The following is a 14,237-nucleotide window of genomic DNA, read 5'->3' on the forward strand; positions in this document are numbered from 1 at the left end:
GTAGAGAAGAATAGAAGTACTTTGGAATAGACAAAGGGGAATGAAGGGAAGGGAGGGGGAAATGGGAATAGGAAAGACAGTAGAATGAAGCAGGCATTAGTATCCTATGGGTACATATGATTACACAACCAATGTAATCCCACATCAACCAGAAGAATGAAAAGTTGTGCTCCATATATGTATAACATGTCAAAATACATTCTACTATCATGTTAACTAATAAGAACACATAAAATATACATTAAAAAACAAGAGATAAGCTACTCCTTTAGTATGGGCAAGGAGGATTTTTCTTAAACACTTTACCACTTGAGGTTCCTCAACACCGATGTGTAACTCTTGTTCTGTCTCCATCTGAGATGATTCTGCCTCCATCTGAGGGGTTTCTTCTTCCGTCCGAGGTGCTTCTGCTTCCAGCTCAGTGGTTTTGGGGCCCAGTTTTCCCATTATAGAAATATCCTTGAAGGGAGAAGAGGAAACAAAACAATGCCAATTTTAAAAACCACTGAAATTCATGATTCCGTACAGCAAAATATCAGCTGAGTTATACAATAAATGAGAAATGCATGAGGAAAGTTCAAACTACTCAATAACAAGCAGTAAATGAAAAATACAGAAAAAAATATTTTTTCTCTATTCTTTCAATGTATTGCCTTTTGGTTTGTTGATCTCAATAGACATATTATTAGATTTAATAAGATAATTAGAAAATGTATCACCTATTATACAAATGTGCCCATTAAGTCAAATACTGTAAAACACTGAATAAGAAAATTAAAAATCAAAACTAAAATTTGATCTAACCAAAAGCAAAAAGGAATATATTTTAAACTTCACTGGATATAATTGTTAGTGTTATTTTTACCACTATTAATGCCAATTGCAATGATATATTCTAATCAACTGAAGTGCTAAGAATACACCACAATATAAAGATTAACAATGAACAAGGAATAAAGAGATGCTGATTCTCTGCAAATCATATACCCATCCACAGATGAGGCATCAATGGGCAAGTTATTTTTCTTCTCAGCACCTCAACTTTATCATCCTTAAAATGGGCATTCAACTATGACTTTCTAAGACCCCCTTTTATCCATTAACTTTTTAGTAATATCAATAGAAAAACTGGAATATCCATTATGCTTTAAAACTGTTGCTTTTCTTCTTTTTCTTTATTACTTTTAAGGATTCTACTCGGGCCATTGGCTTCTACTTTTACCCTTTTACTATATGTAGCTATAAAACTAAACAAAATATAAGAATAACTCTTTTAGGAATGGTCAGCAGAGAAGATGCTTGCAGAAGAAAACAACAGTGAACTTGAAGGCCTTACAGAAATAAGCAAAATCCCATTTATTGATTCTTGATTTTATTTCTTGTGCTTTAGGAGTCTTGTTAAGTAAGTCAGGGCCTAATCCACCATGATAAGATTTGGGCCTACTTTTTCTTCTGTTAGGTACAGGGTCTCTAGTCTAATCCCTAGATCCTTGATCCACTTGGAGCAGAGTTTTGTGCATGATGAGTAATAGAGGTTCAATTTCATTTTGCTACATATGGATTTCTAGTTTTCCCCATTTGTTGAAGAGGCTTTCCTTTCTCCAATGTGTGTTTTTGGTGCCATGGTCTAGTATGAGATAACTGTATTTATACAGGTTTTCTCTGAGTCTTCTATTCTTTACCATTAGTTAATATGTGGATTTTGGTGCCAATGCCATGCTGTTTTTGTTACTATTGCTCTGTAGTATAGTTTAAGGTCTGGTATGGTGATGCCTCCTGCTTCACTTTTCTTGCTAAGAATTGCTTTGGCTATTCTGGGCCTCTTATTTTTCCAAATGAATTTCTTGATTGCTTTTTCTTGTTTTATGAAGAATGTCATTGGGATTTTAATAGGAATTGCATTAAATCTGTATAACAGTTTTGGTAGTATGGCCATTTTGACAATATTAACTCTGCCTATCCAAGAACAAGGGTGATCTTTCCATCTTCTAAGGTCTTCTTCAATTTCCTTCTTTAGTGTTCTGAAGTATTAATTGTAGAGGTCTTTCACCTCTTTTGTTAGACTGATTCCCAGGTATTTTATATTTTGGAGGCTATTTTGAATGGGGTGGTTTTCCTAATTTCTCTTTCTGTGTATTCATTACATGTATAAAAATTCATTTGATTTATGGGAATTTTATTTTATATCCTGCTACTTTGCTGAATTTATTTATTAGTTCTAGAAGTTTTTTGATGGATTCAAACTAAAAAGCTTCTTCTCAGAAAAAAAAGGAAAGAAACAGAAAAAAATCAATGAGGTAAAGAGAGAGCCTACAGTATGGGAGCAAATTTTTACCACATGCACATCAGATAGAGCTAGCACGAATCTCTAGTATATATAAATAACTCAAAAAAACTTAATACCCAAAACACAAACAACCCAACCAATAAATAGGCTAAGGAACTGAACATACACTTCTCAGAAGAAGGTACACATGCAATCAACAAATTTGTGAAAAAGTGTACAACATCTTTAGTAATTAGAGAAATGCAAATCAAAACTACTCTAAGATTTCATCTCACCCCAGTCAAAATGGCAGTTATCAAGAATACATGCAATAATAAGTGTTAGAGAGGATGTGGGGGAAAAGGTACACTCATATATTGCTGGTGGGACTGCAAATCAGTGCAACCACTTTGGAAAACACACGTGTGAAGATTCCTCAGAAAACTTGGAACAGAACCACCATTTGACTCAGCTATCCCATTTCTCAGTTTATACCCAAAGGACTTAAAATCAGCATACTATAGTGACATAGCCACACAAATTTGGATAGCAGCTGAATTCACAATAGCTAAACTGTGGAACCAACCTAGATGTCCATCAATAGATGAACGGATAAAGAAACTGTGAGATAGATAGATAGATAGATAGATAGATATCTAGATAGAGATATATAGATAGACACACACACACACACACACACATACACACTAGAATATTACTCAGATTAAAGGAGAATAAAATTGTAGCATTTTCAGGTAAATAAATGGAGTTGGAGTATATTATACCAAGTGAAGTAAGACAATCTCAAAAAATTAAAGGCCCAGTGTTTTCTCTGATTAGTGGATGCTAATCTATGATGGGAAGGGGCAGGGCATGGAAAGAATGAAGTATCTTTGAATTGGGCAAAGGAGAGGGTGAGGAAAGGTTATGAGGGTAGGAAATATTGTGAAATGAGATGGATATCATTACCCTAGGTACACGTATGATTGCATGAATGGTACATCTCTATACCATGTACAACCAGAGAATTGAAATGTTGCGCTCTATTGTGTATGATGAATTGAAATGCATTCTTCTGTCATGTACAACTAAGTAGAACAAATTTTAAAAATAAATATATTTTTTAAATAAATAAATAAATAATTTTTAAAAGAAGCAAAATCAATCATGAAAGAAATAAAAGTAAAATCAAATGTACAAATTCTCAGCCTAATATATACTTTAATTGGAGTCTCAGAAAGGTGTTGTATGGGATCTGAAAATATTTGCACAAAAAAAATTATCAAAACTTTTCCAAATTTTAAGACAACTATAAACCCCCCTGATACAAGAAAGTCAATAATTAACAAGCAAAAGCACACAAAGAACCCTGCATCAGATACATAAAATAAAAGTAATGAAAACATGGAATAAAAATATTTTAGGCATGTGGAGAAAAAAAGAAAGCTGAAATACAAAGGAACAAAGAATCATTGGCCATTAATTACAACAAACTCCAGATTTCTTACCATAACTCTAAGCCAGAAGACAAAGAAGCAACATATTCAAAACCCCAGTACTGACAGAAAATGATTGTCCACACAAAATTTTATATCTAGCAAAAATATCTTTCGAAAGTCAAAATTAAATACCTGTGCAGCAAATAAAAAGTGAAGAAAATCCATTGCCAATCAGGGGTGAGGATGGCAACAGAGTGGTGACATTAACATGAGACACAGTAGTCTTCAAAACAAAGGATGTTAGCCAGGAGAAAGAGGATCGTTTCCCAACAACAAAAGGGTCAAGGAACTCAGAAGACTAACAATACTCACAAAATGAAAACAGACGCACACAAAAATACTAGTATAGTTGGAAACTTCAAGCTGAGACCCCCTGGCTCAAGAGTTCTCATTCTTCATGACTATGCTAACTGGATAATAAATGTAAAACCCCATCTGTAATTCTTTAAAACATTTTAGGTTTATAAATATATCATTAAAGTATAAAAATATAAAAGTGATAAACACCAAATTTAGAATTTACTGCTCACATCTGAGGAGGGGAAACAATTATTGGAGGAGCTATAAAGGGGGCCTGTATTTTACTTGTAATTTTCTTGTTATTTAAGCAATATGAAGTAAATATGATAAAACATTAAATATCCAAAACCTTGAAATTTGAAACATTTGAAATATTTCATAATAAAAATACTTTAAAGAAAATTTTGAATACATTTTAGAGGGTAATATTATAGTAATGTCAAGAATAGACTAAAAATACCTCAATATAGAAACCTACAATTTACCTCATTGTAAACATAAATGCATAAGTTCCAAATAAAATATTTACAAATAAATCCAAGCCTTTTACTTAGAAATAATATATTTTGACAAAGGGAAATTTTCCCAGAAGAATGTAGACAATTCATTATAATTTCTGATATTAAAAATGAATGAAAAGCTATACAATCTTCTCAACAAATGCTTAGAAAAATTATCAATAAATTCAATGCTGATTACTGAATAAAAAGAAACCAGAAACAGAAGAAAAATTTCCTAATACCACAAGAGATATCTATAGAACTCTGCACCAAACATTGTAATTCATAATAGGACATGAGTCAGACGAGATCCAATGCAATAAGAAAAAAATAATAGGTGGTAATAAAAAAAATCAAAGAACAAAATGTCACTATTAATAGATTATGTGACCTTATATTTGGAAGGAAAAAAGAAAATCAACTGAATAACTATCAGACCAAAGTAGAGCAAACAAAGCAAACTCAACAAATAAAATTTCACACAAGCAATAACTAGTTAGGATCCCATTCTCAAAATAAAAATGAGCAGTCTAGGGGTATAGCTCATCGGTGGACACCTCGCCTAGCCTAGAACATGCATGAACAGTGTTTGATCCTAGCCCCACCAAAAAAAGTAAATAAATAAATATGCCCACATAAGAAAGGTCAAAGACAGTACATTGAACTAGGATAAAATGGCCTGAGAATAATGAAAAACAGCCTCTCCTGATTTCCCAATAAATATGAAGACAAAAGCAATGAAAGCAAGTATTGGTCTAGTAAGTCCAATGTTTAGGCTTCTTCAAGGATAGTTTCTGCTCATTGCTTTTTTCTGTGTATGGGCTATACTTATCATACTTTCTTGTTTATTTGCATGTGTCATAATTTAGTGTTGAAAGGTCTGTAGCAAACTATAGAGCATTTATTCAAAAGAAATTAATGAATGTCAACATTTTAGTTCTTTTTTTTTTTTTTGCTCACCCTACTCCCATACCCTACCTCCAGCTCAGTAGTATCCTTGAAAAATAATGATAACAGTAAAATAAATATTTTAGTGACTTTAGTCCATGAGCATGTACAGATTGATATGCATGCCCGGAACTGCACACATACTTAGAAAAGACTACAAGAGTCATAAATTTTCATCTCTGGCTGACCTTGATACTCTTGGAAACCTGGAAGTGAAGGCTAAAGCAGAGTTGTAAACTGCCTGCCTGAGTGTTGAAGGTATGTCTCAACACACACACACACACACACACACACACACACACACACACACACACACACACCTTTTGACAAAAACTAAAAGGCATTAAAGGAAATCTACACAATCACTAGCTGACCACTATGTTAGCCAAAAAAAACGCTTCAGTGGCCACACACAACAAAGAACATAGACTTTACAGAAGCAGTTCAAGAAAGTCATTACATTTTTCTTCTTTTTATTGATTCCTTTTAGTTACACATTACATTGTATTCATTTTGACATAATTATAAAAACATGGAATACAATTTGCTTTAATTCAGTCCCCAGTACTTTCCCTTTCCCTCCCCTCCTCTCTCCCCCAATTCTCTTTACTGATCTTTCTGCTATTTACTTTTTTTTTTTTCAGTTAATGGCTTGCAGATACACATGATGATGAGAGTCGCTCTGGTATACTCATATACATACATAGGAAAGTTAAGTCAGACTCCTTCTAATGTCCTTCCCTTATCCCATCCCTCTTCCCTCCCCCTCAATCCCCCATCATCTAGTCCACAAATCTTTCCTCTGTTTTGATGAAATCCCCCCTCTTTCTTTCTTTCTTTCTCCTCCCCACCCCCCATATTTTGGACTAGCTTCTGCATATCAGAGAAAATATTTGACCTTTGACACTTAGGTCTGCCTTATTTCACTTAGCATGATAGTCTCCAGTTCCATCCATTTACTATAGTAAGTGCCATAATTTTATTCTTCTTTAAGGTTGAGTAATGCTCATTGTGTATATGTACCAAATTTTCTTTATTCATTCATCTATCGAAGGACACCTAGGTTGACTTTTATGAATCATGCTGATATAAATATTGATGTAACTGTATCCCTATAGTATGCTGATTTTAGATTCTTTGGATATATACCAAGGAGTAGAATAGCTGGGTCTTATGATGGTTCCATTCGATTTTGTTTTAAGAAGTCTCCATACTGTTTTACAGAGTGGCTGTACTAATTTGCAGTCCATCTGCCATGTATGAATGTACCTTTTCCCCCAATCCTCACCAACACTTAATATTATTTGTATTCTTGATACTTGCCATTCTGACTGGAGTAAGATGAAATCTCAATGTAGTTTTGATTTGTATTTCCTAGAGACTTTGAGTATTTTTTCACATATTTGTTGACTGTTTGTATTTCTTCTTTTGAGAAGTATCTGTTTAGTTCTTATGCCATTTATAAAGTTTTTTGAGTTACTCATCTATTCTTGATAATTTATGCCCTATCTGAGAAAACAATGGGAAAGATATCCCATTCGATAAGCTCTCTTTTATGCTTTTGTTTCCTTTGCTGTGTAGAAGCTTTTTTATCTGATGTCATGGTATTTGTTGATTTTTGTTTTATTTCTTGTGTTTTAGGAGTCTTGTTAATGAATTGGTTCCAGCACCTACATGTTGGAGTTTGGGGCCTATATTTTCTTCTGGATGTTGCAGAGTTTCTGGTCTAATTCCTAGGTCATTGATCCACTTTGAGTTGATCCACTTTGTGCAAGGGGAGAGATGGGGGTTAAATTTCATTCTTCTCCATATGGATTTCTAGTTTTCCAAGCACCATTTGTTTAAAAGGCTATCTTTTCTCCAATGTGTGTTTATGGTGCCTTTATCTAGTAAAATAACTGTATTTGTGTGGGTTTGTCTCTGTGTCTTCTATTCTATTCTGTTGGTCTCCATGTCTGTTTTGGTGCCGGTACCATGTGGGTTTTTGTTACTATGGCTCTGTAGTATAATTTGAGGTCCAGTATTGTGATGCATCCAGCATCACTTTTTCTCTACATTTTTAATGAGAATAAAACACAACATGACTCAACAATAACAAACGTGCAGTAAAAGGAGATCTGATTTCCACAGTTATCACATTATATTGTTTAAAATTTCCAGTCGACAACAACAAAAAAAAATTATGAGAGAAGCAAAGAAATAAAGGGGTAAAGCCCAACATAGGAAACAAAGCAATCAATAGAAACCATCCCTAAAGAAATCAAGATGTTAGGATTTACTAGATAAATTCTTTAAGTGACCTATGTTAAGTATGTTCAAAGAATCAAAGGAGACCATGTCTAAAGAACCAAAAAAAATTGTAAGAATAATGTCACACAAAATAGAAAACATCAATAAAGAGAGTCAGACTACCCAATATATGGGACTTTGGGAATGATTACAAGATTAAAGATGATCCACAAATCCATTCAGTTCACAAATATCTAAACTAGACAGAAGGTACTCAGATCATGAATAAGTAAAGAGAAAACCAAAACTTAGGCCCATGAAAAACCACTAAAGAATAAAAGAGTAGAGATAATGACCTGAAATCTAAAGGTATAGATTTTAAACAAACTGTGTTATGTGTTCAAAAGTTGCAAGCAGATATTAATTCTGCCAAAACCATACTGAACTCCATGCAAAATAAACAAAACAGACTGGAAAAAAACGAAGATGAAAATAAAACAGAATGAATGAAACAGGAAACTGAAAAAAACTAAGATAATTATATTAAAATGTTTTAAGTTTTTTAAAATTTTTTATTGGTGTGTTACAATTATACAGAATAGTAGGATTGGGCATGCTGTATTCATACATGCACACAATTTAATTGATGTCATTCTCCAGTACTACCCTTTGCTTCTGGCTCTCTCCTTCCCCTGATCCACTTTGTCTACTCTACTGATCTCCCTTTCATCGTCATCATATCATTATTATTGTTTTATTATTATCATCACCATCCTCATTATCAATTGTACATATGTGGGATTTATTGTGATGTATTTGTCAATGAATGTAGCTTATTAAACATATATTTTAAAGCATATCTCTTAATATATTAATTAGGTAAATTAAATCAGGAGGTAGATAAAAAATGATAAGATATTCCAAAAATAAAAAGGAAACGTAGGGAAGGATGAAGTTTATATAAGGGTTTTCTGTAATATATTTATATATTTCCCATAAATCTAAAATTATTCCAAAATTTTAAATGTGCTAAAGGATATAAAAATAAAATAAAGGAAAAGTATGAGAGTCAGAGGGAAGCCATGAAAATATAATGATAAAATCAATGTGAGAGAATAGACAGATCATATTCAAGATAATTGATGATTCTGATTTAAAAAGTAAATAAAAAAAAGGAAAGTCAGTAACTTAATAGAAAAGCATCTAATAGGTTTTTTAAAGAGTAGGTAAGTTAAAAGGGTTTGTGTTGTGGTTTTCCCGAAAAATTCAATGAAATTAAAAGCATATCTAAACATATTTTATAAAACATTTAATTAGAAATATAGCAGGTGTCTGGTTATCTGGATTTGTGCCCAGATAATATTACTAATTTCCACAATTACTAATATTGTGGAAGCAAATGATAACTTGGCGGACAGAGCTCCCAGAGGTTTATTTGGGCAAATGCAAAGAGTTTCCGGAACATAACAGTGAAGAGGTGAGGTGAAATACAAAGATAGCAGAATCTGTCTCAGACACTGGGTCCTGTTTCTAAGAAGTTTCTAAAAGTAAGATCTGAAGGAATACTTTTCACAGAGGACTCCAAGAAGCTGAGAGTCACAAAAAGATGTCCTTGACAATGAGCCTACACCAAGTAGAGAACAGGGACATCCCCTCCACTTGCCTCAGAATGCTATATGTCTCCTTTGCAATGAGAATCACAACATACTCAGCTCAGAAAATCCACAAACACAACTGACCTTCACAAAAAATATTTAAAGGGGATATAAGGGCTCAAAAATGGAACTAACAATATTTAAATAGAGATGGTATGAAATTAAACTATAAACAAAAGTAATCATCTAGATAATTTTTACACAATTCGTAAAAGTGAATACAAATGTCAGGAACTACAGTTAAAAAGGACTGAGGATGTCACTCAGTGATGGCAATTACCTAACATGTATGATACCCTCAGTTCAACTCACAGCAACACACACGCACACATACACACATACATACACACACATGAAGACATAGAAACTACTAAAACTGCTAAAAAAAAATGAAAAATTTTTAGACCTATTGCAAGAATCAAAAACCTCCCAAAAAGCAAATTCCAGAACCACATAGATTTACTGGTGAATTCTACCAGACATCAGACATTTAAAGAATTAACATCAAATCCATTATAGTAAGTGTAAAAAGTAAATTGCATACAACATGAATCTACTACTATAAAAACAATTAAAAAAATAATTAACATACATTCTCAAATATTACCACAAAATAGTACAGGAAGGAACATTTCCCAACTTATTCTATGGGACCAGCAAAACAGTGATGCCAAAGCTAGAGAAAGACATCACAAAAAAAAAGAAGAAAAGAAAATGACAGACTATTTCTCCTATGAATATAAATGCAAAAATCCTCAATAAATACTAGCAAATAGAAACCAAACAGGATTTATCCAAGTAATGCAAGGATGGTTCAACATACAAAAAAATCAGTCATTGTAATGTATCACATTAACAGAATGAAGGAAAAACAAAAGCACATGATTACCTCTACAGACTCAGAAAAAGGATTTAACAAAATTACTCAAAAAGCTGGGAATAGAAAGACACCTTCTTCATCTCACAAAAGACATTTATGAAAAACCCAAAGATAACATTATATTCAATGGAACAAAATTGAAAGCTTTTCCCTTAATATCAGGAACATGACAAGAATGTCCAAATTTGCTACTTCTACTCAGCATAGAATTGGAAGTCCTAGTCAGAACTTAGGCAAGAAAAACAAATAAAATGCATCTGTTTCAGTCACCCTTTTTTTGCTGCTGTGACTAAAAGATCTGACCAGAACAAATGTAGAGGAGGAAAAGTTTATTTGGAGGCTTATGGTTTCAGAGGTCTCAGTCCATAGAGGGCCCACTACATTCCTTGGGGCTCAAGGTAAGGCTGAATATCATGGTGGAAGAGTGTGGTAAAAGGGAAGCAGCTCACATCATGATCAGATAGCAGAAAGATAGGTCTCCACTTGCCAGATACAAATATATACTCCATAGCCACACCCTCAATTACCATCTACTCCAGACACAACCTATCACTTCAATTAATCCCCATCGGGGGTTAAAAGACTCTTACATCCCAATCATTTCTCCTCTGAACCTTCTAGCATTGTCTCACATGTGGGCTTTGGGGAAACACCTTACATGCAAACCATAACAGCATCCAAAGGAAAATAGAAAATTATTTTTATTCCGAAATGACATGATCAGCTGGGCATGGTGGCACACATCTGTAATCTCAGCTGCTCGGGAGGCTGAGGCAGAAGAATTGCAAGTTCGGAGCCAGCCTCAACACAAGCAAGGTGCTAAGCAACTCAGCGAGACCCTGTCTCTAAATAAAATACAAAATAGGACTGGGAATGTGGCTCAGTGGTCAAGTGCCCCTGAGCTCAATCTCCAGTACCCCTTCCCCCGAAAATGACATGATCACATATAGAAAAAACATAAAGTACTTAAATCCAAAATCAAAGCTATTAGAGCTATAATAAATTAATTTGCCAAAGTTGTGGAGTATAAGATTAATATATAAACATCAGTTCTATAATATTCTTATTATAATAATATATAATAATATTTCTATAATAAACTTGCAATGAAATATCTGAAAATGAAATTAAGAAAACAATTCACTTACAATTGCATCAGTGAGAATAAAATACTTTAGGGATAAATTGAACTTAAGAGGAACAAAACTTGTACAAAATATTTGCTGAAATAAATTAAAGAAGACCTAAATTAAAAGAAGGACATCCCATGGATATCCATGGATATGATACATAATATTATTAAGGTGGCAAGACTCCTCAAACTGATCTACCTTACAATATCTATCAAAGTCCCAAGGGCCTTGTTTGTAAAAACAGAAAAGCTGATCCTAAAATTCCTATGGAATTCAAAGGGACACCAAATAGGCAACACAATCAGAAAAAGGAAAAATAAAGTTGAAGGAATCACACTTCCCTATTTCGAAAGTTACTATCAAGCAACAGTAATCAAAACAGTGTAGAACAAGGATAAAGTTAGAAATCTAGATCAATGCAAGTGAAATTAAGAGTCCAGAAATAAACCCATTCAACTATGGCCGGGCTGGGGATGTGGCTTCAAGCGGTAGCGCGTTCACCTGGCATGTGTGCGGCCCAGGTTCGATCCTCAGCACCACATACAAACAAAGATGTTGTGTCCACCGAGAACTAAAAATAAATATTAAAAATTCTCTCTCTCTCTCTCTCCTCTCTCACTCTCTCTTTAAAAAAAAAAAAAACTATGGTCAATTGATGTTGGACAAGGATGACATGATCATTCAATATGTAATATTCTTTCCAAATAGTGCCAGGACAACTAGATATCAACATGTAAACAAATAATACCTAACTTGACATACAAAAATTAACTCAAAATGGATCAAGTTCCTAAATGTAAAAGCCATAAACTATAAAAATTCTTAAAAGAAAACATGATCTTGGATTTGGCAAACAATTCTTAGAAATAACACTAAAGTATAAGCAATAAAGGAAAAAATAGATAAATTGCATGTGATTGAAATTTAAGATTTCTGTGCATGAAGAGACATTACCAAGAAAGTAAAAATGCAGAATAGGAAAAGTTATTTCCAGATCATTTACCTTAAAAAGGTCTAGTATTAAGAATATATAAAGAACTCTTAGAATTTAAAAAAAAAAGACAAAATTTTTCTAATTTTTGTAGAGGAGGAAGTTTATTTGGAGGATTATGGTTTCTAAGGTCTTAGTCCATGGAAGGCCCACTCCATTCCTTGGGGCTCAAGGTAAAGATGAACATCATGGCGGAAGAGTGTGATGGAGGGATACCAGGGATTGAGCCCAGAGATGGTTTACCACTAAGTCACATCCCTAGCTCTTTTTCAAATTTTTTATTTTAAGACAAGGTCTCACTAAGTTCCTTAGGGCCTCACCTAATTGTTGAGGCTGGCTTAGAACTTGCAATCCTCCTGCCTCAGTCTCCCAAACCACTGGGATTACAGGTGTGCACCACTGCACCCAGCTTATCACTTTTATGTACATGTAGAAAGTGCCAATCAAAAATAAATAAATAAGCAAAAGAAAGATCAGTAGAGAAAGAAGAAGAAATAAATTAAAAGATGGAAAAGAGTAGAACAGGGACTGAAATCAAATTCCATGCATATATGATTTTGTCAAAATGGACCCAACTACTATGTAAAATTATAATGCTCTTTAAAAATAAAACAATAATAATAATATTCTGCAGGTGGTATAACTCCCTGCTTCAGAAAATCCTGGACCTATTTGGTTAAAATTAGAAAGAAATCACAGGAGAGGAATAGACAATAAATCTTGATTTCTGTGCATTAAAAAAAAAATGGACAAAGAATTTGAGCATACATTTCTCCAAAGAAGATATACAAAAGTCAACAATTACATGAAAAGATGTTCAAAATATCTTTAGCCATTAGCAAAACTGAAATCAAAATCATAATGAGATATCACTTTATACCCACTAGGATGGCTGTAATAAACAATAAAAATAGAAGTAAAAAGCAGAAGGTAAGAGTTGATGAGGATATAGAGAAATCAGAACCCTTACACACTGCTTGTGGGAATAAATAATGATGCACCCATTGTGGAAATTTTGGTAGTTTCTCAAAAACTTAAACATATAATTACCATATGACCTAGCATTCATATGCTGGTATGCAAACAGATCTTTGGACATCAACATTCATAGCAGCACCACACACAATAGTCAAAATGTAGAAACAACCCAAATGTCCATCAAGTGTTAAACAAAATGCAGTATATACATACAATGGAATGTTATTAAAGCCAAAAAAAAGAACTGATAGATGCTACAATGTGGATGAACCTCAAAAAAATCTATGCTATTTGAGAGAAGACAGACACAAATGTCAATGTGTTACTATTTATATGAATCCAGTGGCTGAAGGGTTTGGAGGAAGGGACGGGAAGGATGACTGCTTAAAGTTTGCAGAGTTTCCTTCTGGGGTGATGAAATGGTTTGGGAACTAGATGAAGGTGATGGCTGCTCAACATTGTAAATACCGATGTCCTTGAATTGTGCACTTCAAGATGGTTAATTTCATGTTATGTGAAGTTCACCTCGATGTTCAAAAAGTGATTGGGTGTGATGAGGACTTGGAAATAGTAGGAATACAATAAATGGCATTTCCCTGCTCCTTGGACATTTTTAACTAAGATAGCAGTAAAATTTATACTTGAAAGTTAGAATAAATTGTCCAGTGACAAAAGGATTTATTTTTATTCATTGTGTTCATTTTGTATTCTAATAAGAGAAATAAAATTCATTGACATTTTTAAAGGCATATAATGTTATAGTTTTGTGGTGGGGGGGTTATTTGTTTGTTTGTTTGTTTGTTTTGGTACCAGGGATTGAACTCAGGAGCACTCAACTGAGCCACATCCACAGCCTTA

At 33.5% G+C, this 14,237-nt stretch overlaps 1 protein-coding gene across 1 annotated transcript in view; it reads right to left on the minus strand.

Annotated features, from left to right (window-relative positions):
• Ttc6 (tetratricopeptide repeat domain 6) overlaps nucleotides 1–14,237 on the minus strand; it is a 183,705-nt gene that overhangs the window by 135,680 nt on the left and 33,788 nt on the right. The window contains exon 2 of the mRNA XM_078050195.1: nucleotides 307–459. Within this exon, the coding sequence (XP_077906321.1) occupies nucleotides 307–459 (153 nt within the window). The remainder of the gene's footprint in view (nucleotides 1–306; nucleotides 460–14,237) is intronic.

This window comes from Ictidomys tridecemlineatus, chromosome 5, assembly GCF_052094955.1.
Source record: "Ictidomys tridecemlineatus isolate mIctTri1 chromosome 5, mIctTri1.hap1, whole genome shotgun sequence".
Lineage (NCBI taxonomy): Eukaryota > Metazoa > Chordata > Mammalia > Rodentia > Sciuridae > Ictidomys > Ictidomys tridecemlineatus.